Source organism: Dendrobium catenatum, unplaced genomic scaffold, assembly GCF_001605985.2.
Source record: "Dendrobium catenatum unplaced genomic scaffold, ASM160598v2 fragScaff_scaffold_123, whole genome shotgun sequence".
NCBI lineage: Eukaryota > Viridiplantae > Streptophyta > Magnoliopsida > Asparagales > Orchidaceae > Dendrobium > Dendrobium catenatum.
The window spans coordinates 1,811,465-1,838,917 of record NW_021318585.1 but is presented as its reverse complement, the minus strand read 5'-3'; the positions used below and the strand labels follow the sequence as shown (position 1 = coordinate 1,838,917).

Here is a 27,453-nt window from a genome sequence, read left to right as displayed (position 1 = left end):
TCGTTCTTGCTTCCGATCAAAATGTCGTAGCTTCCGATCAAAATGCCGTAACTTTCGATCCGGGTTGAAGTCGTCGCAGGAGCGAAGTCGAACAGGACGCCTGCAATCTCTACACCTCCCGCGAAAGCAACGGAGCCGAACAACAACGATGAAAAGAGAAGATGAAAAGCAAACCCTAGACGCCTCTGTATTATTGATTAACTTAATTAATATAATTTAAAAATTAATACTTAAGTAAATTAATTAAATAATTAATTGTATAATTAGTGCATAAATTAATTATCTAATTTAACTTAATTATATAATTAGAAATTAAATATTAATATAATTGATTAATTAATATAATTTAATATATCTATTATTAATATATAATTAATGGTATAATAATATTAATGGATAATTTGTACTTAACATATTATTAAATTTATAATACATTATTTTTTTAGTTTTTAATTATAACTTATTTTTAAGTTATAATTATCTTCTTCACATTTAAATGTCTAACTACTATAAATCTTGAAATATGTTACCAAACAGTTTCTCTGGATTTAACAGGATTTAACATTTAGCATACCAAACAATTTTCAAGATTTAACACATTTCGGATTTACTAAATCCGAATTTACTGGATTTACTAAATCCCACTAAAGTTAAATCCCACTTGTTGTCAAACAGCCCTTAGAGAAAAATCAGAAGAGCTTCAGGACAATCATTTCTAGGAAGTAAAAGTAAAATAAAAACAAATTAATCTCCTTCGATCTTTTGATCGACCTCTCTCTCTTTCTGTGTTGTACTGCCCCTCTTCTCTTCGCTCCGACGAATCTCTGATTTTGAAAGGTTAGGCAAAGCTAGGCTCAAAATGATGGCCAGTAGCGGCGGGAGCAACGGCGGATGCGCTTCAGATTCCAAGGTGGAGACTATCGCTCGGTTAGCACAGTGGCGGATCGAGAACTTTGGCCCCTTCTCTACTCGCCGCTCCGACCCTTTCAAGCTCGGCATCTGGAACTGGTTGCTCCCTCCATCATTCTCTCTATTTCGATCAAGTAATTGAATTCGATTCTTTGGATGAATTTGTTAAATTTATTGTTTCGATCAAAGGTATCTGTCCGTTGAGAAGAATCGGTACTTGTACATCCGTCTCTACCCGGAGCCGTCGCGTATCACTAAAGAGCAGCCGCCGCTTGTTAAGTTTGTTCTCAGGGTATCCAATTCCGGCCCAGGCCGTCGCCCCTACGTTTCCCCAGGTGGCTTTCTTGGCTTTCTTGCTATCCCGATTACGCTTTTATTATTATTATTATCGTCTTTTTCATTTTCAATAAATTAAGAATTAGGAGAAAATTATTAGAATCTATCAAGTTTACGAACTTACTGTTCTGTGTTTTCGTGATGGTGACGGTGGTTAAGGGGATGATGCTGGTGAAACAAGTTAAATACACTAGTAAGGTTCTGCGTCATGGACAGTGAAAATAAACAAAAGGGATTGTTAAATAAAAGAGAACAAGCCAAGGCCCTTTCATGAATGGGTAAGGCTTCCATGAAAGCCAGAGAACGCTATAAGTTAACCTTCATCTTACCTCTCCTTTGAATTATCACGCACCTTAGGCATTTAACTTATTTATAAGGGGAAAGAAAGAGATATATATTAAAACTATTATAAATGTAAAGTAAATATAATTTTAATTTTCATGTTCTAAAATTGCATGAAAAGTTTTTGTGGATCACACTCTTACATTATATGGAACTCTCATATATCAAAGGGGTGGAGTAGGTTTTAAGATAGGATTGACTTGACTTTTATATGGTGTTAACTACTTCATGAAATAACAAGTCAATCTTAAAATTGCAAACATAATATGCCAATATCCTAGATTTATTTAGCATTGTTTCCAACCAAATAAAAGAATTTAACAACAAACAAAAGACAAATATTACCACTTAATTTGAAGATGCCTTGATGATGAAGTAGAAGATCCCCTTTTGAAATGACAGTAATTTTGAGGATGATAAACTTGGTAGAGCGGTTCCAAGGTAGGTTATTCCTTGTAGCGATAAAGATGTCTCTTTAGATTGTGAAGTTTCTTTATTTTAGGTGGAAGGCTAAGAGAATTTGTTTTTTTTTTGCCTTTGATATCATATGATGAAGTGTTTAAGAGGTTTCTAGGGTTTTTTGGAGTGGTGCTTGAAGGTTTAGAGTTGGTGGAATGTTAAGAAAGACAACAACTAGTTTTAGGATTTTAGGACATGTTTCTTGCTAAAATTTATAGTAGTAGATAGCTGGATTTATTTTAGTACAAAATTATCGGAACTCTAAATATGAAGTCAATAAATATTAGCTAACTAATGATGGTGATTTTAACTTGATTAGATGTATGATAAGGAAGTTATGATTTTTTTTTGTGTATTAGTCACAATGAGTGGACAAGAAAAGTTTTGTTTTGTGAGGAAAAAAGGCTCAATTTTTAATGAGGCTAAGGAGGCTTTAGATATGGGGAAGATGGTAGTGATGTAGGAGAACAAGTTTAGAGAGGGAGAGGGATATATTAGAGTTCATAAATCTTAACTATAATTCACTAATCAATCCAAAAGCTAGTTGCACGCGGCACGCCTAACATTGAAATAAGAAGAGAAGCATCACAGACAAATGAAACTGATTCAAAATGGTATAGCCTTTGTGTCATGTTAAGAGTCAAACATTTAAATCTAATAAAGAAAAGTCATTTCTAATATTTTATAACCAAATTTCTTTTTAGGTTTATCTCTACCTTTCTTAACATGGGTCAAATCTAATACATCTACTCTCCTAATAGGGTCATCGGAAGGCCTCCGTTTTACATGTCCAAATCATCTAAGGAGGCTCTCTCTAATCTTATCTTTCACTGGAGCTGCTCCAACATTTTTACGGATGTGCTCATTCCGTTTCCTGTCTCTAAGAGTAAATCCAATCATCCACCTGAGCATCCTTATCTCAGCAACATTTAACTTAATATTATGCTTCTCTTTTAATGACCAACATTCTGCACCATAAAGTATTGCATGTCTCACCACCATCTTATAAAATTTTTTCTTAAATTTGAGTGGTACTTTTCTATCACACAACAAACCCGAATCATTCCTCCACTTTAACCATCCAACTTAATTCTACTAATAATATCTCCATCTATTTCGCCATCACTCTGAATAATAGACCCAAGATATCTAAAACGAGTACACTAATTAATGACTTGATCGCTCAAAATCACAAACCCGTCACTAGATCTATTACTACTAAAATTACACTCCATGAATTCAGCTTTAGATCTATTCAAATGAAAACCTTTAGACTCTAAAGTTGACCTCCATAGTTCGAGTTTACCTTCAAATCCATCTCTAGTCTTATCAACAAGAATAATATCATTAGCAAAAAGCATATATCAGGGTACATCCTCTTGCAAATTTTTAGTAAGAACATCCATGACCAAAGCAAAAAGATAAGGGCTTAAGACTGATCCTTGATGTAATCCAACTGAAATAGGAAAATACTTAGTCAAACCACTTTTTGTTTGAACACAAGTAACTACTCCTACATTCATATTCCTAATGACTTGAATATAAGCATTATTAACCTTTTTCTTTTCTAGAACTCTCCATAGCACTTCTCTTGGAACTTTGTCATATGTTTTCTCTAAATTAATAAATATCATATGTAGATCCTCCTTATTCTCTCTAAACTTCTCCATCAACCCTCTCAATAAATGAATAGCTACCATAGTAGACCTTCCTAGCATGAATCCAAATTGATAATGAGAAATATTACTATCACATCATAACCTATTTTAAAGTATGACACATCAACCTAATTCCTATATAATTCGCACAATCTTGTCAATCACCTTTATTCTTAAAAATAGGAATTAACACTCATTCTCCACTTATCTGGCATCTTTTTAATCTTCAAAATAATATTAAAAAGTTTAGTAAGCTAAGAAATTCATCCATCTAAACATTTCCACACCTCTATTGGAATATCATCAGATTCAATAGTTTTTCCACACTTCATTTTCCTTAAGGCCTCTCTAACTTCAGTTTTACTAATACGTTGATAAAAATAAAAATTTCTATTTTCATTTAGAGTGCCAAGGTCACTAAAGTCAATTGTATTCTTACAATTTTCATTAAAAAGCTTAGCAAATATCTCATCCACCTTTGTTGAATATCCTGTTCTAAAAAAAGCACTTTTTGATCTTCATTTTTAATGCACTTCACTTAAACTAAATCCTTACTACTATCTCTTTGTTTGACTAACTTATACATATATCTTTTGCCATCTTTAGAATCTAATCTATTATATAAATCATTAAAAGCTAAAATTTTTGCATCACAGATTGCTTTCTTAGACACCTTACGAGTCTTTTTATGTACCCACAAATAGGGAAAAAAATACTTATGAGCAGCCACAATTCTAGCTTAAAGATGAAAAGTTTGAAAACAAAACCTCCTAAGATTAGAGACAACTAAGAGGATTCACTGCATTCCAGTTTGTATGTTGCTGGAGAAAAAAAAAAAAACTGCCAGCCTGAAATCAGATTGTCCTCTATTTCCCCCATTGGCTGGAAATGAACGGATGGGTTGGAACCCCAACCAGCCTCTCAACCAGAGGTTTCTTTGGCAAGAGAGTTGCGTTACAATTTCTTCAAGAAATCGCTGCCTTGGTCTAGTTCTATTTCTTGAAATCACAGTAATGACTCGAATACCTAACACCCAACACTGCACAAGTAAATAGAAAGATTCAGTAGGTTATTTATTCAAGAAGTTTAAATGAAGCGAGAAGCAAAGAGAAAAACAGGGAACCTAATTTTGATACTTGCTTGAATCACAAGTTTTTAACTCGGGTAAAGATGACCTCTGGATTACAAAATGTTTGATTGCAAACGATTTCCATGTCCAATTCCTCCTTTGATGGCTGGTATCAATCCTGAATCTTGAATCACAGCAAAATATTTTGTTCAAGTCACTGGAACGGCTTGCCATCTCAACAAGGTAGGATTTTTAGGTATTTTGAGAATCTCAGCCTCGCCAATGAGGAATACATGCAATCTGAGAACTTCTTCCTCAAAGGTCAGCGTCCCAAGCCTTTCTGTTACTGGGAAAAACTGCCAGCAAGGAGAAAGGCGTCTAGGTAGGGCTAGGTGATCTTGGCAATCAATCTTGGTAAAGTTTTGGACTTCACTATTATTTCCTCACCACCTCACCTCACCTAAACTAGGGATTTCACCCTAACTCTCAGGATAACATGAAAACATACTTAAAGAAAAAACTCTCCTTCCCCACATAAGACTTAGATATTTATAGGAAAGGCCAAAGGTCTGAAAAGAAGCTAATTATTAAATTACCCCTAATAGAAAAAAGGCAAAGATGAGACTTAAATGAAAGAAAAAATAAATAAATAAACAATTACTACCCTTTCTAACCATGTCAATGCCAATACCTTGTAGGCACAAATTTGGAAGAGATCAAAAGCAATTTTCATTTTTAAGTGATCAGGTATAAACAATACATAACATGTTGTGGAAAATGAGAAAAATGCATTAGTAAACACTCCCTCAAAGACATGTGGTGGCACCCTTACTGAGTTCTCCTATTTTAAAATTAAATCTGCCATCCAAGTATGAAGGATTTATTAAAATGTTTTATTGTCATTGACAATTCTTTGTTTGTGTTGATTAATGAACTTCCAAGAAGGGGTTAATATTTAATAATTTTTTTCTAAACTCACATAGATGGCCCTTTAAATTCTTTAAAAAAAAAATAAAATTAACTGTCATGAAATTGGACATTTTTAATTAATTGAGTAAGAAGTCTTCTTTCTTGTCCTACATTTATTTAGGCTGCCCCCCCTTTTTTTTTATTTGTTTGCGACATAATACTTATCTTGAGGGCGAGGGTTGATCCCTGTAGAAAATAGTGTGATATTATTGCTTTTTTATAACCTCATTTTGATACTACGAATCCTTCTGAAATTAATTCCATAAATTTTATAATTGAATCTTCAATCCATCATCACATATAGTATTTTCAAATGTTGATCAAAGATATTGTCGGTGGTGGGTAATCTTTAGTTTGGCTAGTTGACAAGGCCACTATAAAGGTATATCATTGATCATAGTTTTATTGTGTAAGGGCATTGTCTTCACTATTCATTGCTGATAACTATGAGGAATATTTTGTATAACCATAAAAATTATAAAATAACCTTCATTATGTGAAGCCCTAATAACTTGATGTGGAGGGATGCTATATATGTGGTTTTTAGCAAAGTTTAAAATTACGCAATTTGGTATTGAGGTACTAAACTTTTTAATACTATTTTGAAGACTAAAAAGATGCCAGATGAGTGGAGAATGAGTGTGTTAATTCCTATTTTTAAGAATAAAGGTGTTGCACAAGCTTGTGCGAATTATAGATGAATTAAGTTAATGTGTCATACTTTAAAACTATGGGAGCGAGTTATGGAGCATAGGTTGCGGCGTGATACTAATGTTTCTCAAAATCAATTTGGATTCATGCCGGGTAGGTCGACTATGGAAGCCATACATTTATTAAGAGGTTTGATAGAGAAATATAGAGAAAATAAGGAGGATCTACATATGATATTTATTGATTTAGAAAAAAGCATATGATAAAGTTCCAAGAGAAGTGCTATGGAGAGTTCTTGAAAACAAAGGAGTCAATAATGCTTATATTCAAATCATTAAAGATATATGGCAGGACGCATTACTTGTGTTCAAACACAAGTGGTTTGACCAAGTATTTTCCTTATTTCGATTGGGTTACATCAAGGATCAGCCTTAAGCCCGTATCTTTTTGCTTTAGTCATGGATGTTCTCACTAGACATTTGCAAGAGGATGTACCTTGGTGTATGCTTTTGCTGATGATATTCTTCTTGTTGATAAGACTAGAGAGGGAGTTGAAAGTAAACTTGAATTATGGAGGTCAACATTAGAGACTAAAGGGTTTCGCTTGAGTAGATCTAAAACGGAATATATGGAGTGTAATTTTAGTAGTAATAGACCTAGTGAGGGGATGTGTCTTTGGGCGATCAAGTCATTAATAAGAGTACACGTTTTAGATATATGGATCTATTGTTCAGAGTTGATGTGAAATTGATGGGGATATTATCAGCAGAATTCAAGTTGGATGGTTGAAGTGGAGGAATGCATCGGCTTGTTTGTGTGATAAAAAAGTACCCCTCAACTTAAGTGAAAATTCTATAAAGAGTAGTGAGGCCTACAATGCTTTATGGTGCTGAATGTTGGCCATTAAAAGAGAAGCATAATATTAAGTTAAGTGTGGCAGAGATGAGGATGCTCAGGTGGATGAGTGGCTTTACCTTAGAGATAGGATACGAAATGTAGCATATACGTGAAAAGGTTGGAGTAGCTCCAGTAGAAGATAAGTTTAGAGAGAGTCGCCTTAATGGTTTGGTCACATAAAACGGCGGCCTTCCAATGGGCGAATTATTGGGTCAGGTGATCGAACGCAGAGATAGGTCCGAATATTAATAAAATAATATTTTTTAAAATTAGCGCAAGTAAAGCGCAGGTAAGCGCAACTAAAGCGCAGGGTAAAGCGGCAACTAAAAGCGCAAGTCAAAAAAGCGCAACGTGATGCGACAAATTTTTATTGGATGTCCGAACTTATTTTTCGCCTCCGGTCACCCTGACCCAATAATTTGCCCTTCCAATGACCCGGTTAGGAGAGTAGATATATTAGATTTGACTTATGTTAAGAAATATAGAGGCAGACCTAAAAAGACCTGGTTAGAAAATATTAGGAATGACCTTTCTTTATTAGATTTAAATGAGAATTTGACCTTTAATAGGACACAATGAAGAAAAAGGATTCTTGTAGCCGACCCCACATAGTGGGATAAAGGCTTGATGTTGTTGATGTTGTTGGTATTGAGGCGTTTTTCATTTGTAAGGCATGGCGTAAGCCTCAATGCTTTTTGAGGCATAAGCCTCAAAATATAAAAATTGTGTAAAATAAAAATAAAAATTAAAAGTGATTTTTTATATAATACGTAAATAATATGTTAACGAATGACATATTAACTTCTATTAAACTATAAAGTAATAAATTTACATACATATGAAACAAAAAAATTGCATAAGATGTAAAGTGATAAGTGATAATTTATGTGAAATAAAGTTTAAATCCAAATATTATAAGAGCAAAACAATATAAAATATATGAATTGCATAAAATTATCATATAATATCAAGCTCAACTCTAAATGTTTTCTTTCTTAGTTTACTACTCATCTACGTTTAATTGCTAAAGAAGATGAGATATTTGGCAATAACTCAGAAATTATTTGTTCTATCATTACTAAGTTAATTTTTATTTGAGTTGTCATAACAAACTGTTCTCTCCCTTGCCTCATCTTGTAGGATGGATACCTCTCAATTTGGTTCTTCTTCATTTATTTCAATCGTCTTTATTTTTCAAAAATGTTTGTCATCAACATAAAGATAAGAGTAATACTTCAAAATTTTTAGAGGAGATGGTGGTGGCGTGTGGCTTCAAGTGATCCCTTGTGGCGGCTACAACGATGGTAGCTATGGTGAAGGTGGAGGGCTAGAGGAATAGAAAGTTTCTACGGCTTGGGGGTGCAAGAAGACATGATTTTTTTTAGACACTTGTATAAGATTTAGGCAAGTTTTAAATTAAAAAAAAAAAACATAAATAGAGTGAGGCGTACGCCTCATGCCAGCGAGGCGAGGCGTGCCTCAAGGAGGGCCTCAGCCAAGATGGCGTAAGCCTCATAAAAAAAGTCCGAGGCGTAAGCCTCAAGGGTCTTTCACTAGAATTGCGCTGAGGCAGGCCTCAAGGCGAGACTCATATTGCGCAATTTTAAACAGTGGTTTTTAGAACTTTTGTTCGCACCCATAGGAGTGTTTTGTAGCTATAAATTGGTTCACATGTTCTTATTACTTTAGTTTTACTAATTTCCTCAAGGGCTTATTTGGCTTTATGTAATTAGAAAATAGGTATCCGAACATTCGTAATTTCATTTTCAATTATTTTGTATGTGAAAATATTTTTTCTATAAAAAGTTTTATTTATTATTTTTTTCTAATGAGCTTTGTAAGTTCAATGCTTTATTAGAGCTATGAGAGACCTTCCTCTGGCATACATGAGAAGAGAAATCTTTGACTAATTATCTAGGTAAAGATGGAGAAGAGAATGTTGAATCTTATCTTATTAAGTAGTCTATGTATGCAATGGTTAGCCTCCTTGTAAATGTGTTTGAAGGTAAGGTTGGTGAAAGTGCACATATTGTAATTTGCTTTAACTTGAAGTGAAGGCATAAGGGCATTATATATTACATTTGTAAACCAAGGTCAAAAGGAAAAGGGAGTCCATTTCTAACTAAATATGGCATTCATTCAGTTTGGCATGGAGCTTCAAGCCATTAAGAAGACCTAACTCAGCTAGAAGGACATTTAGTTGTAAATATACGTATAAGTGCTTATTAGTTTATTATATACACTATTGTATATACATGTATTAATGTGTTTATAATATAACTAGTTAGAAGTATATGTATATGTTATGATTAATTTATGTCACCATTGTATAAATGTTATATAGTTATGCAATGTTAATATATTATACATATAATTATGTAATAATGTATGTAATATATTAAATATTAATGAGGCATGAAGCATACCTTTTTTGTGTGGGGGGTGAGCGACTTGTGGTGTTTTTTCCACTTATAATGTGAGTGGTTTGATTATCCTGAGTAGTATCTATTGTGGTGCCCATTGGTGGTTTGAACGACATTAATCATGCACCATGGGTGGCCTTTTATCAGCACTATGAGTCCTTGGGTGATGTATCTCACGGTCTCGGCCTTCTTAGAAGCCTCTCTCTTATGCTCTCTATCACTATCTATTAAAAATATCTCATTCTTAGAATCTTCTCTCAGACTCTCTATCACTCTATTAAAAATCTATCCTTAGTAGCTCCTTAGAAGCCTCTCTCTCTTGCTCTTTATCACTCTCTATTAAAAATCTCTCCTTGTAGAGCAGCTCCTCTCTTAGAAGCATTTTCTCTTTCTCTCTCTTAGGATCCTCTCTTTCTTTCTCTACAAGAAGCCCCTTTCTTTTTTTCTTCAAAGCTTCACACTCTCTTAGAAGCCTCCCTCTACTCTTAGAAGGCTCTCTCCCTCTCTTGTAGATTCATCTCTTTATCTCTCTCTCCTAAAACTATCTCACTTTGAGTCCTCTTGCTCCCTCTCACTCTCTTAGAATCCTATCTCTTCCATAGCAGAATTAGAAACAAACCCATCGGTGTTAAACTTTGTCGAAACCTAGGGGTAATGTTATGATTTTGGCTTGATGATTGCTCAAAATTTGGATCAATTTTGTTTGGTCAGTTTGAAGTCAACGAGCCAATAATAATCTAAGAATTACTCAATTCAAAATTGATTTGCTCCAAGGCTGGATCGGATTGAGTTTGCTTAAGGTCAAATCTAAAAGTATATTTCTATATGTATGAATGCTTATATGTATTTAGATTTAAATGATTGTATAAATGCATCTATACATTTATAGATATGAATCTATATATATTGTGTGGATGTATTTATGTTGGAGTAAGACTTCACCTTAGAAGATCTTAAATTAATAGAGATTTGATTGTTTTTTTGGTCAAATTGAACTTGATTGAAGTTACCGAACCATGTCTACTGACTACCTTGTATCTTGATCATATTGTGCTAATCTATAACCAAACCTGGCTCTATTAAAAATCAGACTAAATGACTTTGATCCGATCTTATGCTGTGGTTGGATCAGTTTGAGATTGGATCATTAACAATCCTACTTGGGAGCAGAAGAGTCTATTTAACTCAGATTATGTGCCCTAAAGGGCTGGTTTTGAACTTTAGAGTCTAAAAGCAGCAATGCCAAACAAACAACTCAGAGCATATGGATTGAGTGACCGAGAGTGATTTCACGAAGTACCTGCTTGTGACTCTTTGTGTAGGGACTTTGATTGAGCTTCTCTTGTTGTGATATTTGGTATTATTTCATGAATTATATATTTTAACGGGTTGGAGAGTTTAAAATCCTATTGATATCTAAGTACATCCCACGTGACAATCTAATAAATGCACCAATTTATTGAAACAATTTTTTTTTATTTTCAAATAATCAAATGAGCACTAAAAATCATTTGTGCTTCCTCAGATTATTGTGGGTGGAGCATAAACTCAATAAGACCATCAGGAACTATAAGATCTCACGTGCTTAGAATAAAGGCTCAGTAATTGACTGAACCTTAGACTAACTGTGAGCTTGATGACTGTCCTGTTTGTAGATCATGCTCTGGGGAATTTAAGACACTCAACAGCAGGAATAGCAAATTAAATGCATCCCATCCACGTGAATTGTTGAAATGTTCAAGTAGCTAGTCACTGCAACTTGCTCTCAACTATGCACCCCAATATTTTTTCATATTCCATGACCTTATCTAGTTGTAAAAATTGAATCTGAGGAGTTTTCTACCAATAATTGTTGATATTTATAGGCCTTCCAATGAGGTAGATTGCCAGTCTTATGCATATGGAGGGATGCAAAGAACAAATCCATTTAGTGATGCCCGAGTAAAAGTGAGCTCTGTATTTTCTTAGGAGGGTGAAAACTGTTAAAATATTACTTTCTATTGAAAAAGTATTGTCTCTAAATTTGATATTGATAAAGGAACTACATGAGTGGAGTTTCTTCCTTGAATTTCATAGAATTGCTGAATGTGCTGGTATTATAAATAAGCATTGAACTTCTGATATGCTTTGAAGTAGTATGACCCTTTATCTAAAATGATTTGTTTTAGGAATGCTTAAAACGTGAGGGCATATGCAACTGTTGAGTTCATAATAAGAGAAATGAAGGATCTAGTTAGGTTGAAACATGGTTCAACGAATGCTTAAATGAGCTCTAATTAACTTGATTGAACTCCAAATGAGCTTTAGAAGGTTAAATGAAGATTGTACATGCTTTGGCCAAATTGGACTAAAACAAGCCTAAATTGTTTTAACAGAACCCAAGATTGGGTAAGACTGAACTGGCCTACATGGGCCTATCCTTATTCCTAACAGGTTTATGCCTCCTTTAGGAAGATTGGCAGTGGTGCAAACTCCATGACTTCCTTTGGCTGTTGAGTGTTGGTGGATCAACCCTAATAGAGAATTGAAATAGAATTGAATCTTCTTCTTTACAAAATGTGGGAAGAATGAAGTGTTGTTTGTTGTCACAACCCATGATAAGTTATATCATGTTGAATGTTGATAGGCCAAGCCCAAAATTAAAATTTTGAGAATTTTTAGATTTTTCTTTAAAGTAAATAAACCACAGAGCTTTTAATTAACTTCTGGTAAGCAGAAAAATAAAGTTATCCATAATTTTTTTTTCTTTTCATTTATCATCAAAATGTCTATGCTACAACTATATACTACAGTGCATAGTTATAAATCAGAATAGAACAAATAAATAAATAAATAAATAAAAAGTTTTAACTATACAAAAAATTGAAAATATCTATACATATTCAAACAATCAGAACTTGGGACTACAACTACTCAACTGGCTCTTTCCCCTTTGCCTAACTTGAAACAGAATACAAAATAGGTGTGAGCCAACACAGCTCAGCAGGGCACACCCACATATTTGAATTTCTAAATATTTCACTTATTATACATTCAATTGAGTTTTTAAAGAAGTTAGTAATAATTCATTATACTAAATAGAATAATACTTGCAGTTATCAGAAATCTAAATAATAATGCAGGAAAAGTAAATAAATAAGTACTCAATATATTAGAACAAAAAAATTAATAGATTTCTCTCGGACTCCTTATACCTTCTATCAAAAACAGATATCAAAATTCAAGATTTTATAACTCATTATGCTAACATATCAAAAAATAAGCCCTTATGACTCCTTATGCGTAGCACATATCAGATATTCATAAATTCAAGCCTTTATGACTCTATGCATCCCGCATAACATAATATTCTCCAACATTAGACTTTCACAAAATCACACATTTCAACCGGACAAGCATATATATCATTGTATTGTAGTAAATAATATAAATATATTACAAAACATTTTATCGGTGGGCAATAGATTCAACTATTGAGTTTAATTTTACTATTTCAGAAGTTCATCAAATTATCAGGGATTGTTTAGAACATTATTTTGAAGTTTAATTACTATAAAATTATTTTTTATGATGAAAGTTAGTTTCTAAATTTATAAGAATAACACAATTTTCAAATTATTAAGCAATTTTTTTTTTTAGAAAAATATCTAAATATTCATAATTGTTTTATCTACAATATATAGAAAGCCGCACAATAAACGTTTAGCTCATGTAAAGTTATCCTCATTTTTACGATACGAAATTTCCAATTTAAACAAGAAAACTCCATAATTTTTGTATTTTTGAATGTTGAGATTGACAGAATGTAATATACCTCGATCCAAACAACTTTCATAACTGGGCCGACAGTAGAAAATTTATCAAAGTCGTCCAAAGTAGATGTTCTCCCTCTTTCCTTCTCTCTCTGCACGACTAAAAGGGGGTTTAAATTTTTAATAAAATGAGAGTGAAAATTAATATTTTTATAAAAAATTAATCTAGTGATGCGGCGCTCCAACGTACAACTTTGTGGTGCTCTCCACTAAAGAGCATAGCACTGCAACTCCCGGATACAGTGCTTCACTGTTAGCTAATTTTCTAAAAATTATTGGAGAGCTCAATGTCGCAGCACTGCTAACCTAGCGATGTAGCAATCCCAAGAGAAAAAAATTACATTTTACATACATGCACACAAACCCCTGAGACTCATTTTAGAATAATTTTAGACACCCATATGCATAAAAAACACTCACTCACTTATACAGGAGGTATAAATGTAGAGATTTCAATGAGTTACCCTTACCAGTTCGGGTCAGAACAGGTACAATTGCGTGTTGCCACAATGAATAATACATTTATGGTTTGGAAGTATAGTGGTAGGGGGAATAGAGAGTTGGATATAAAGTTGTAGAGAGAGGAAGAGAGTTACTTATAAAACGAGTGCGCAAGTGGGGAGTGGAGAGTGGAAGGGAGAAAAGTGATAGGTTGCACGGCCTTAAGAAAGGGAGAGGTGGAGCCATGGTAGGGAAAAGGGAGAAATGATAATAGGAAGAGGGAAAAGCTTGCAAGAGCAACTTTTATTTAATAATTATCAAATCTTATATAAGCCTACTTTCCCTTCATATTAAGGAGGGAGCAAATACAATTATATAGTTTAAATCAAAATATAATTGCATCTAATGTAAATAAGTGATAACATCATCACCCACTTCGAGATCGCTAGATTTAAGTTCGAAAGCCTGTCTTTAATAAGCTATATGCTCTTGTAGGGTGTACTTCCCTTGGCACATGTAGAACTTGCCTCTTAAAATTTGTTTAGATCCTGCAACTCTATAAGATTTGTCATTTAAGGTCATGGATTCATTAAGGATTGGTTTCATATATATTAATTGAAGAATTTCTTTTGCAGTGGCAAGACATCTATCTCGCCAACTAGGAGTCATATAAAGCCACAAGTAATCATGTTAGCAATATGTTTATTTGAGTTATTATGAATACGAGCAACAATTACAGTAGTCATTATTTTATGAAGTATAATTAATTCACTTTTCATATAAAACCACTTATGTTCTATTTTATAAACACAATCACCATCATAATCCATTCGAACAATAGTAGACCGTACATAGAGTTAGTTGTTGATGATATTAGCAATCATATTCTCTTAGGATAATATTTCATTTTGAAAACTTCTAGTTCATTATACTATTCTAATGCCTAAGACTATTTTCATCATCAATCAATTTTGATATATTATCCAAAGTACTCTAAGACAATCTCTTGATTAATATTTAATTTTGTATGCTTTTAAGTTTTCTAAGAAAAGAAATAAGAGAAATAAGGATTTGACTCAAGTGAAGTGTATTAAGGATAAATATAAAAAACATATTTTTATTAGAAGAGAATATTCAACATAGATGGATGAGAATTATGAAAGTACGTTTGACTTTAGTGACCTTAGCACTCTAAATATAAATAAAATTTTTTGTTTTTATCAATTGTATTAGTAAAACAAAGTTATAGAGGCTTTAAAGAAAATGAAATGTGAAAAAACTGTTGGACCTCTCCAATAGAGGTATGGAAAAATTTAGGAGATGAAGAAATTTGTTAGCTTACAAAATTTTTTAATATCATTTTGAAAACTAAGAAGATGTTAGATGAGTAGAGAAATGTTGAGGATGATGAGGAGTAAACACTATAATAACGAAACAAGTAAGAAAGAAAAAACAACAGAAAAGTAAAGGATACCAGGATTTAACGTAGAAAAATCTAAAATAGGGAAAAAATCACGGAGCCACACCAGACCGAGAAATACACTATAAAAATTTGGAGAAATAAGTACTGATCTCTCTTCTCTCTCACTCTCTTCTCACATGTACCATTCTCAATATCTACATTCTCAAAATATAAGAGAAAGCTAAGTAAAATAATAACCCCAAGGGATGCAACCTTTTAAAAAAACGAGAAAGAAAACCGTCAGGTCCGTCTCACAGCGTTACGACGCTCAAGTCTATCTTGGGTTGTAGCAGCGCCGTATCTATACTGCTGCAACTAGGGCTATCAATATCGGGTTACGGGTCAGATTCGGGTCTAACCCGAAATTGACCCGACACATTACAGGTCAACCCGAATTACTTTCTAACTTTATTTTGCAGCTTTGAGTCTTTTATATTTTTACATGTATTTGGTAGAATTAGAAGTTGTATTAAACTTGTGGGGTTTGGACTAAAAGAAGAGGTGGATCAAAAAAGATATACATGTGGAAGGCGATGCCTGAAGATCTACCTGGAAGCTGAAGTCTGAAGACCCCCACAAGTAAATTATGTAAGTAAATATTTGATTAGGTTATATAATGGCAGGCAGCTCAACTATCAAATCTGGTTGTAATAACTTTGACTCTATAATTTACATTCAGTTTGTTTGATTTATACATTCAAACATGTTTTGGTCTGCTTACCTGATCGTGCACTAGAAAATGCTTTCTTTTTTTAGGTTTCTTCCTTGTTTTGCTTGGGGGTAGCCTAAACTTTTGATACGGTAGACTCTTAAGACAAAAATAAGCTTCTGCCCATTAAGATGTAAGCAATTTAAAAATCAAATTATAATTACATGTCTCCCTTTTAAGGAGCCAAGTTTTCCAAAACCTAAATTGATCATGCATAGCCCAAATATGTCGCATATAGAAAGCCCTTACTTAAGGACTAGATAACAAAAATCTATTTTCTTTGCGAGTCATTATTATGTATGCCCATCATAATTAGGTATCTTAACCTCAAAGCAAAGTTGTAAGCCCTATTTTTTAAATAAAAAATAGCCTCCCTACTCTTCATATACATGGAGACCATAAATCATGGTTTTAAAAGCGATTATGTGAGTTTAGCTAGTAGCCCTTTTCAGGATGGCAATAAATCCAGAGGTCGGGCTGGCTATGTCTTATGTAATGTATAGTTTGTAAGCCCTTTTGCACTCCGTTAGAGTTAGATTTGAGGTACTACCTCTTGGTAACCCTTACCTTAGTTTTAGGATCCGAGGCAATAGTTGATTCCAATCACCATTCAAGTCCTCATCTTCCGGGCGATTCCTCCAATGTATGTTATTGGAATGTAAGCCTCACCATCTAATGAAAATATCAACTTATACAAAAATTAGATTCCTAAAATGTAAAGTCTTCATCTTTTTTATACCGTAGTCGATCATAAAGTATTCGTTTGAGGACAACAAAAATTCTCCAACAAAAGGTTGTATATCTTGGAGATCTCTTTCTTGGTGCACGATAGAGTCCTTGATGCAAAACTATAATGCTTAGATGATATTTGATGTAGGATTTTGCACGCTTAAATTTTAGAGAACAATAGTAAACAAACTTATATTGATTTTAAGCGATAAGACAAAATAATAAGGCGATAAAACAAGCTTAGGCCAAATCACATGCGTAGTTGTTAAGATCCTAAAATAGTCAATTACTGAAAACGTGGCATACATGGAAGGTTTTCATCAAAAATTCTTGTGCTAACAATAAGATTAATTACTAAGAAATGTCCCTCACTCAACTCTCTAATATACTAGGCTTTAGCAGAGAGATTAGCAAGAGTCTTTATGAATCGATTATAAACCACAATTGAAAAGAGACTAGAAAGGTAAAAGAGCTGGAGGAAGAGTTTACCCAAAGGAACAGAAGATATGAAGTTTCAGTGGTTGTTTGGGTGTTGGAGAGGAAGTGGACGACAACCAAGAACCTTGCTGACGGTGTGGGCAGCAATCTGAAATGTCAGGACAGCACAAGAAGATCTCCCAAGCGGCTGGACAGCAGGAAGAGGTGCAGAATTTCTCTAGACAACAATTTGCACTGCTGGGGAACACCTTGGGCAGCTTCTATGAAGTATTGGGAGCTTTGAACCACATCATATGACCTTCAGGAGTACAGGACAGAAGGTCCATATTGTTGTAACATATGGACAGCCAGCAGAAATCACAGGGGAATGAGAAGAGAACGTGGGGAAGAGCTTGGGACGGGGCGGTTGGAGCTGGGACAGGTTTGGAAAGGGAAATTAAAGAATATCTTGGAAGGATTTTGATTGGGAGGGGGAAAGGGGGGCGGCAGCTTAGGTTAGGGTGGGGTGGGAAATTAGAGGGAGTAATTAGGGGGATTAAGTGGATTGGAGAGAAGAGGTTGAGGGAATTAGGGAATTAATTCCTTGATTTGAACCATGTTAGGAAATGAATTAATTAAGGGAGGGGAGCATGGGGCCGGCCAAGAGAGAGGGGGAGGAAGGTGTCTAGGTTCAATGTATGTGGCCTAGGGATCAATTAATCAATTAATTGCTGATTTGATTAATTGATAGATTGAAGAAAGTTTCCAAAAACTAATGATATTAATTAAGAAAGATTTTGAAATTCAAATTGGATCAAATTTGAATTCAAACTTCTTTCCAAATTAAAGACAGTCTAAATTAGGAAAGAGGGGTTTTTGGAGGGAAGTGGATTTAGGAAAGAGGTGGCCAACGGGTGGGTTGATCCCTGGAGGTTCTCGACCAATGGGAGGGAGGAGGAGGGGAGGGGTGGTGTTGGCCGGCGGTGAAGGAAGGGGTGGGGGTGAGAGGGCCGATGGCTATAGAAGGGCAATCCCTTTGGAGACCGGCGGATGGAGGGAGATTCAGAGATGGCAGCGGCTTAGGGGACAAAGCTTCGGCCGGACGGTGGGAGGAAGGGGAGGGAGAGAATAATAAGATCAAGGTAGAAATGAACCAGGAACCCGGACATTTCCAAGGTATGTAGGTGATCCGTTCTCCCTTTCCTAAGGATTTTTCTCCATAGCTCTGAAGCTCTCACAAAACTTAAGAATGCAGGAATTTTCTTTGATAATCATTCATTAATCTCAAAAGAAACATATGGGGCATATATATAGCCTCCTACAATGAAAGGAAAATAAAGACAACATTGCCCCTAGGAGGCGTACATATGACAAAGCCCTTAAATAAGGGCAAAATGGGAAAACCTACTAAAACAAATACATAAAGCAAATAAATAAAACAAATACATATGCAGACTCGAAAGTAGATCAGCGCGATCGTGGCCGTTAATCGTCGACCATATTTCTGAAAGATAGTTCGGGATCTGATGTCCGCATCAGTCCTCCATAGAGCTTTGGGAGGAACTAGTTTTAGACATTTTTTTGCGGCAAATAATAATGATAAATGCTATATTAATCATGGTAGTAGGGCCCAGGGAAGTAATGAAGACTGCATTGGTTATAAGAGTAATGACTATAATAAGAGAAGGCTGGCAATGAAGGCCGCTTTCTCCTCTCCACTTCCTTCTCTTTAAACTCTGAATGACAATGGCAAGGAAGGCCAATGGTGGAACTCATGGATTATATCTATTTAGTCTTTGATATCATGTTAAATTTAGATAAGTGGAGAGGGAAAAGGCTTAATTTAATTGCTCAAACCTGTCCCCATTTATAGATCTATATAAGATATCTTAATAAAGAAACAAATAATTACAGAATCATACATAATTGCTCTAATATAATCATTCCCAAATCAGCCACCTAAATATGGAAGGAGATCGGCGCAATTCAGGTGAGCCTCCCACGGATCTCCATCCTAGCCGTGGGATCAAAATGCCAAGGGACGGCTGGGATTTAACTTAATCCACTAGTTGTTGTCTTGTCATCAAATATGCAAGTCGTAGAGAAAGCCTCATGGTGTTCAAAGCCCACTATTTTTGTCTCGTGCATCTAAGGAACCTATGCACATAAACAAGATAATGGAACTGTAAGGAGTAGAGGGCTGAGTGACACTCCCTTTTATTTTCTTAAGATGGATTTGTAAATCATTGATTCGATGCAAATGAACTTTGCTAGTATAGGTTAAAGAATGGAGCCCATCTTTGGCAGGCGCTAGTATTAAGTACATGCAATAATGTGGGGCCCAAATGCCTTTTTTTTTGTAGGTGCTAGCATAGGTGAATGCATAATGGAGAAACCCTAAAGATCCAACTTTGGTGGGTGCCAACTTAAGATGCTTATCAGATGTAGGGTTCACACATCCATTTTTGCAGGAATCGATACCAACACTTATTAACTCTACGGCTCCTAAATGCCAAAACTTGGCTCATGTAGCTCTACACATGCAATCCTTAAGGACAAAGGCCACCCTAGCTTAAACAAAGCTATTCTTTAACAAACTTTGTAAGAGATAATTTATGTCAAGGAAAGCCTTTCTAGACCTAACATCAAATGAGAATCATCCCGAGATCACATCTCCAAGAATAATCTTCAACTCATTGATCTAAATCAAGGCCATCTATGATATCTCAGTGTATATTTTTTTTGAGGATGTCAAAGTTAATATCCTGAGAATTGTTGTAGTTTGAGAATATCAAAATTTGACAAATTGTTATTAAAGATGCTTCAGATGCTCAACTAGCCTCTCGGGCAAAGTGATATTGTAGTGCCTCACACTCCTCCCAAGTGGATGCCATTTCTAAGGCATTGCCTGGGTGATTGCCTTGATGTAATGCGCTAGGCAATAAGTTGCAAGCCTCTTTCATGTAATTTATTATTATCATCATTTAAAAGAATACATAATGAAAATATACAATTTTGAGACTATTATTTAAATAATACATTATGATAAAATATTGAGGAACTTCAAAAGGTTTCATCTAAGAAGGACTAAATGACAAAAATAGAAAAGACAGGATGACTATAAATCTAGTGAGGAACAAAGTATATAGGTGATGAATAAGATTAAATAGATAATATTAAAGATTCGATAAATCTTAGATTACGGAAATTACAAACTTAATTATTTATCTAATTGTTTAAACTATAAACAAATCTTTTAGGCCTTGTGGGTATTTGAAACAAAATAAAACTTGAAATGTTTTTTTTTTTCCTATTAATGTGCAATATTTTACTATGATGATTATCATATTATAATCTCCAAATGTATTTCTCATAATTCAAATAAGTAAAAATTTTATGTGCCTTAGCTTAGGAGAGCATAACCGCATATCGCTTAAAGAGAGCTTAGCAACTTGAGCACTAGGAATTTACATTTTTCTTGGAGAGAGCAATGCCTTTAATATCATTAGTTGGGTCATAAATTCTCAATCTAGCAATCAAATTTTCTCCAAGATTTGTAAAAAGAACACAATGATCCATGATCAATTCATAGGAAATATATTCGTATTCCTTACAAGAGACTAAAAAATTGTGAGGCAATTGGTACATATTTAAAATTATTTTGGTTTTAGATTAATCCCTATAGCTCATTTAAGAGTTTCAATATTTGTACTTCCACACTCACAATGTAATAGTAGCAGGACAATGCAATGGTCCTTTTGATTCTACATTGTTGAACCGCCTCAAGATCTATGGTGGTCATTTAATTAAACTCAAGGTAATCGATGCTAATCTGGGGCTTCAACTGAAATTTGGCGATCCAGCTCAAAGCTCCAGTAACAATCTCAAATCCATCAACATAAATTGAATGGCTTGATTTGAATCTCCAATCACATTAATCTTAAAACATAAATGTTTCATTTGCTTGTCCGTTAACTCAAAGGTAAAATGGTCTAGCACCAATCTTAGAGTTTAGGTGTCTAAATCCTCAATCCTACTTCAACTAGAGGGCTAGAATGTTCTCGACCAAGTGGCATTTTTATCCATAATGAATCTTGAAGACAGTATTTCCCATACGTGTATCCACCTCACAAAATGTACCAAACTATCCTTCAGTCACACTATTATAAATATCCTCCTTAGGAAGGCAAAGCACTTTAAATTATGTTCAAAACTCTATAATTCCTTAGAAAATATTTAGTTGAGTTGTTTCGAATCTTTTCCAATTTTTCCTAGTTGAGTTGTTTCAAATCTTTAGGATTTGACCCACTTCAAATCTTTTCCAACACATAACATAAATTATATAATAATAATAAAAAATAGTAGCATGTTTTTGTTCAGAAAGCTTCATTTTTCCTAATTTATCTACATGCTAGCATTTGTTGACTGATGGATTATGTTGCACTATTTTATCTTCAATCCTTACATGAGCTTGTATGTGCTTTCTAAATGTTTGTTTCTAGTTGGAAACAGGAGCATATGTGCATGTTGCTCTTTCCTTCAAAGTTGACGTGATTATTTTTTTCTACAAGCTAGCATTTGTTGACACATGGATTATGTTGCACTATTTTATCTTCAATCCTTACATGAGCTTGTATGTGCTTTCTAAATGTTTGTTTCTAGTTGGAAACAGGAGCATATGTGCATGTTGCTCTTTCCTTCAAAGTTGACGTGATTATTTTTTTCATTATCAGTACATGAGAAATTGCTTCGGACCAGTGAAGACTTCGTTTGGCCTGTTGATGGGACCTTCCATGGGCGTTTCATTATTGACGTAGAGTTTCTGGAATTGAAAATCTCCCCCTTAAGTGTAAGAACTACATTTATTTCTTTGGTGTGTGGCTTTGTATTAGTTATTTGTTATCATTTCCTTGCATTACTTTGACAATAATCTATTAATTAATAATTTCCTTCATCTCGGCAAAACTAAGGCATGCTGTTTGATAATTTTTGGAATTAATCTAAAATGGATGTTGGAGTGGCATATAATGCGAATGATAGGCTTGATGTGTGGCAAAATTAGAAAGAGTATGTTAAAGAATCACTAATTACATTAGAGGAATGAAAATATGATTGTTGAAGATAGAAAATGCATTCGTTAGACGAGCATAGAAAATAGTGCTGGAAGATTATCAAGGAAAGTGTCTAGAATTAAGTTAACATGTATACAACCTATTCAAAAAAATTGCGAATAGGTTTAACACATTAGGAAGCACTCAATGGTATCGAATGACAAATGTGTACTCCTAAAAGAAAAACCAATTAGTTAGGATAAAGCTATTGATGTTAATGCCGATCATAATGATGTGTCTTGAATGGAGGTAATTGATGAACTTAGTAATCATATTCTCCTTCTTCCATAAGATTTACCTTTTCATTTGATCAGCCAAACCTTATCACCAAAAGGCTTTCTGGAATTTAACGATTGAATTCATTGTCAGCTACAGATCAGAAGCTACTATTTATTTTTTCTTTTCATTGACATTTGACAATACAGGGAGGTGAACTCTGTTCGATCTGGCCTAATAAAGAAATGATGCAGAATGCTGCAAACAAGGGTGGTCTCCATTGCCTGTCCCGCATGCTTGAAGAAGATATTCATTCAGATGTCACTATAAACACAGCCGATGGAGTACTAAAAGCCCACAAAGCTGTTCTATCGGCATGCTCCCCTGTTTTTGAGAGCATGTTTCTGCTCGATCTAAAAGAGAAAGAATCTTCTTCAATCAACATTGAAGATATGTCACCGGAATCCTGCTCTGCTCTCTTAGGATACATTTATGGTTCCATAAATCAAGAAGATTTTTGGAAGCACAGGCTCTCATTGCTTGGTGCAGCTAATAAGTATGATATTGCGGCACTAAAGGATTGCTGCGAGGAGAGCCTTCTTGAGGATCTGAACGCTAGTAATGTTCTTGAGAGGCTCCAAGCAGCTTGGCTTTACCAGCTTAATAAGCTAAAGAAAGGGTGTCTGATGTATTTATTTGATTTTGGGAAGATATATGATGTCAGGGATGAAATCAATGGCTTATTCAGACATGCGGACAGAGACTTGATACTGGATATGTTCCAAGAGATGATCACTCTATGGAGGCCTGCCTGATGGTTATAATTTTGAGTTGAGCAAGGCTTGTTGCATGGCCACTGTTCTGTCTAATTGATACAAACAAACCCTAAAATGTATATATTATGTTCGTGCTATATTTGTAGCTTGGTGTTTGCTCATATGAAAAGGTTGTCATCACTTGAATTCTTCTCTTTCCTAATGTAAATGATTTGCTTAAGTACACATATAACTGATATGGAAAGTAATGTCATTGAGCTGCAAATGTGCCAAATTTATGTTTATGGTTAGGAGTTTTGTTGACTAAATGTCGTCTTCTGTTTATTTATTTATTTTTTTTTTAATTTGATCATTGGAAGAGATGATTTTCAAATGGATAAAAATGAACTAATAGGAAAAGGAGGAATTGCCTCAATATTCAATTCAAATAGTAATGTGATATCTACACGATTTTATTATTTATATTTATAGAAAATAAGATTACATGAATACATATACAATAACATCAAGCTTTTATCTCACTGTGGGGTCAGTTGCATGAATTCTTTTTCTCTATTGTGTTTTGTTAAGAGGTAATTTAGCATTTAAACCTATAAAGAAATATCATTTATAATATTTTCTAACCAAAACTTTTTAGGTTACCTCAAGCTTTCTTAACATAAGTTAAATCTAATACATCTACTTTTCTAATTTGGTCATCAAAAGGCCGCCATTTTATCTGACAAAGCCATCTAAGGCGACTCTAACTAATCTTATCTTTCCCTGGAGCTACTCCAACTTTTTCACGTATACGCTCATTTTGTATAATATCTCTAAGAGTAAAGCCACTGATCCATGATTATTCTCATCTCTGCAACACTTAACTTAATATTATGCTTCTCATTTAATGGCCAACATTCTACACCATAAAACATTGCAGGTCTAACCACTATCTTATAGAACTTTTCCTTAAGTTTGAGGGGGGATTTTTTATCACACAACAAGCCCGATGCATTCCTCCACTTTAACCATCCAACTTGAATTCTACTAATAATATCTCATCTATTTCACCATCACTTTGAACAATATATCCAAGATATTGAAAACGTGTACTCTTATTAATGACTTGATCACCCAAAGACATAATCCCCCTTGCTAGTTCTATTATTACTAAAATTATACTTCATATATTCAGTCTTAGATCTACTCGAATGAAAGTCTTTAGACTCTAAGGTTGAACTGCATAATTCAAGTTTACCTTCAACTCCCTCTCTAGTCTTATAAACAAGAAGTATATCATTAGCAAAAAGCATACACTAGGGTACAACCTCTTGCAAATGTCTAGTTAGAAGATCCATGACTAAGGCAAAAAGATATGGGCTTAAAGTTGATCCTTCATGTAATCCAATTGAAATAGGCAAATACTTGGTCAAACCACCTTGTGTTTGAACAAAAGTAACATCTCCTGCATACATATCCTTAAGGAATTGAATATAAGCATTATTAACCCCTTTCTTTTCTACAACTCTCCATAACATTTCTCTTGGAACTTAATCATATGATTTCTCTAAATCAATAAATATCATATGTAAATTCTCTTTATTCTCTCTATACTTCTCCATCGAATCTCCCAATAAATATATAGCTTCCACAATAGACATACCCGACATGAAGTCAAATTGATTTTGAGAAACATTAGTATCACATCGTAGCCTATTCTCCATAACCAAGGTTATGAAAATTGAATCGGACAACGAACTGGAAGGAGAGATTTACGGTTAGACTGAGGTCGAACCCTGGTCAAACTGGATGACATAGTAAATAATGATATTATTATAAATTTATAAAATTAAAATAATAATATTACAATCTAACCTTAAAATTTTCATAATTCTAAGAATTTAGACTCATAATAATATGAAAATCTTACTAAACAATTTTCTCTCAATTATTCTAATACAATTTTATATTAATCTAACAAGTATTATTTATTTTAAATGTCATATATTATCTCTTAATATAATTAACATATTAAATAAATTAAGTAAAGTTAAATGATGAATATAATTATATATTATAATTAAATTATTAGACATAGTTTAATTATATTATATTTATGAATATCTAACAATTTAATTATAATTAACTTTTACATTTAATTATAGTGATAACAAATGAGGCTTATAGAAAAAAAACCAAATTGTGATTTTAAAATGAAGTAAAATTTTTTTTTGTTAAAAATAGAGCTAACCCCACCTGTCCAATTCAATTGAATGCCTTCGCCACTCCAATCAACCTCAGCTGCAGCGACAACCATAACACTGCCAACATTCCCACCATTGCCACCACACCTTCTTAACAGTGCATCCCTTCCACCATGTCAGTGACCACCATCAAAATAGCTGAGAGAAGTAATCCAACTCCCTGCCTCAGAAGTAGACTAAGATCTGTTTCTTGAATTATGATACACCTAAGAGCAAAGAGGACCTAGTCGAGGAGAAACATGTCTTTGTTGCCTTCGCAATCATAGTGTGAATCCACTATTTCTCCTCTCGAATTGTATTTTTCGGCCTCCAAGCATTCCGTTCAGCTACAACAAAAGTAAGATTAGAATTTGCACCCAGAATAACCCAAGCAATCATAAATCTAGCTCGAGATGGATTTCTATTTCCATGTTGGGATGGATTTTTGTTTCCACACTCGTCACCATCGGAAGCTGCCCGATCACAAACTGCACAATTTTTCAAAATTGGCTTCAGTTCTATAGTTCAACTAGTTCCACAGTTTGACCCCTGATCTGAAGGTTTATAGTCAATGTTTTTATAAGACCAGTTCACGGATCAATTAGTTGAACCGACCAGCTCAACCAATTTTAAAAGCCTTCATTTTAATGCAATGTATTAAAGGATTTATGCCATTGATTTTAACACAATATACAGGTTATACACATGGTGTGTATAAATTTTCCTTATGCACACCCTGTGTATAAGTTGTATACAGGGTGTGTATAAGCTTGTACACACCCTATACACAACTTACACATGAAGTATGTATAAATTCCCTTTATGCACACCCTGTGTATAAGTTGTATATACAGTGTGTACAAGCTTAAAAATATTAGCCCACATAAAAATGTACCCTTAATAGAAAATTATAATGAATCATTTTTTTAACCATCAATCATTACAATGAACCATAAATAAAAAATTACAATGAATCATCAATTATTATAATGAACCATTAATTATTATAATGAACCATCAATATAAGACTATAATGAACCATTAATTATTGCAATGAATCGTTTTGATTTAACTATCATTATTACTTTAAAGTTAAATTTGAAGCTGATGTTGCTTTGACACAATGATATCCATTATCATTCTCGTGTACTCAGATGTTGGCTGGCTGCTTGTTGATCTGTGTTTAAATTTTTTGTTGAAGCATTCAAGTATGTTGAAAATTTTGAACTGCCTTGAAGGTAAATAATGTTCTGTTATAGTTGCCTCTACAACAAGTATCTTTGTTAAAAAAAAACTAATCTTAGCAAAATATGCATTAACTCATAATGTATATTGAAAAGCAATTATTAGGTAAGTTACATCTTTACTTTTAGGTTTTTTCTTTTCCCAGTGGTCCTTCATCCTTGCATTAGAAATGCCTTTAGGCCAACACTTTGGTGGGTTTTTCAATTTTGTAATCCCATCCTATATATTGCCTACAAACTTGTAGTTCCTTCTCTTGCCATTAATGATCAAGTCTAAATTTTTAGACATGTCCTTTATTACAACCAGCATGTATTATTCTACCTCCTCATTCTCATGTGCTAGTTTAATATAAAAAATCGACTTATATGTTTTTTAATATCATGCTACTTTTTTATTTTTTTAATATCATGCCACTTCGTATCTCATATGTTATGTATTTCTTTCCCAAATTTGATATGTGTGTGGATAGAATGCCCATGCTAAAATAATCCTTCTTAAATATTATTGATCACTTATCCCTTATCCTATTATGCTCCTCCAACCAACCATTACTATGGAGGCTCCCTTCTATTATTATCTCAGCCTATATTTTTTCAAACT

At 33.9% G+C, this 27,453-nt stretch overlaps 1 protein-coding gene across 1 annotated transcript; it reads left to right on the top strand.

Moving 5' to 3' along the window:
* The first annotated feature begins 760 nt into the window (after nucleotides 1–760).
* LOC110098452 (BTB/POZ domain-containing protein At1g21780) lies at nucleotides 761–23,674 on the top strand. Its single transcript, XM_020825294.2, has 4 exons — nucleotides 761–1,008; nucleotides 1,099–1,244; nucleotides 22,017–22,132; nucleotides 22,820–23,674. Exons 1-4 carry the CDS (start codon nucleotides 860–862, stop codon nucleotides 23,423–23,425), a joined length of 1,017 nt encoding a protein of 338 aa, XP_020680953.1. The 5' UTR covers nucleotides 761–859; the 3' UTR covers nucleotides 23,426–23,674.
* Nucleotides 23,675–27,453: the final 3,779 nt, after the last annotated feature.

Coding starts and splice junctions, on each gene's coding strand:
- LOC110098452 (XM_020825294.2), top strand. CDS start 860: ATGATGGCCAGTAGCGGCGGGAGCAACGGCGGATGCGCTTCAGATTCC. Junction 1,009..1,098: donor AAGCTCGGCATCTGGAACTG/GTTGCTCCCTCC, acceptor TTTCGATCAAAG/GTATCTGTCCGTTGAGAAGA. Junction 1,245..22,016: donor TCGCCCCTACGTTTCCCCAG/GTGGCTTTCTTG, acceptor TTTCATTATCAG/TACATGAGAAATTGCTTCGG.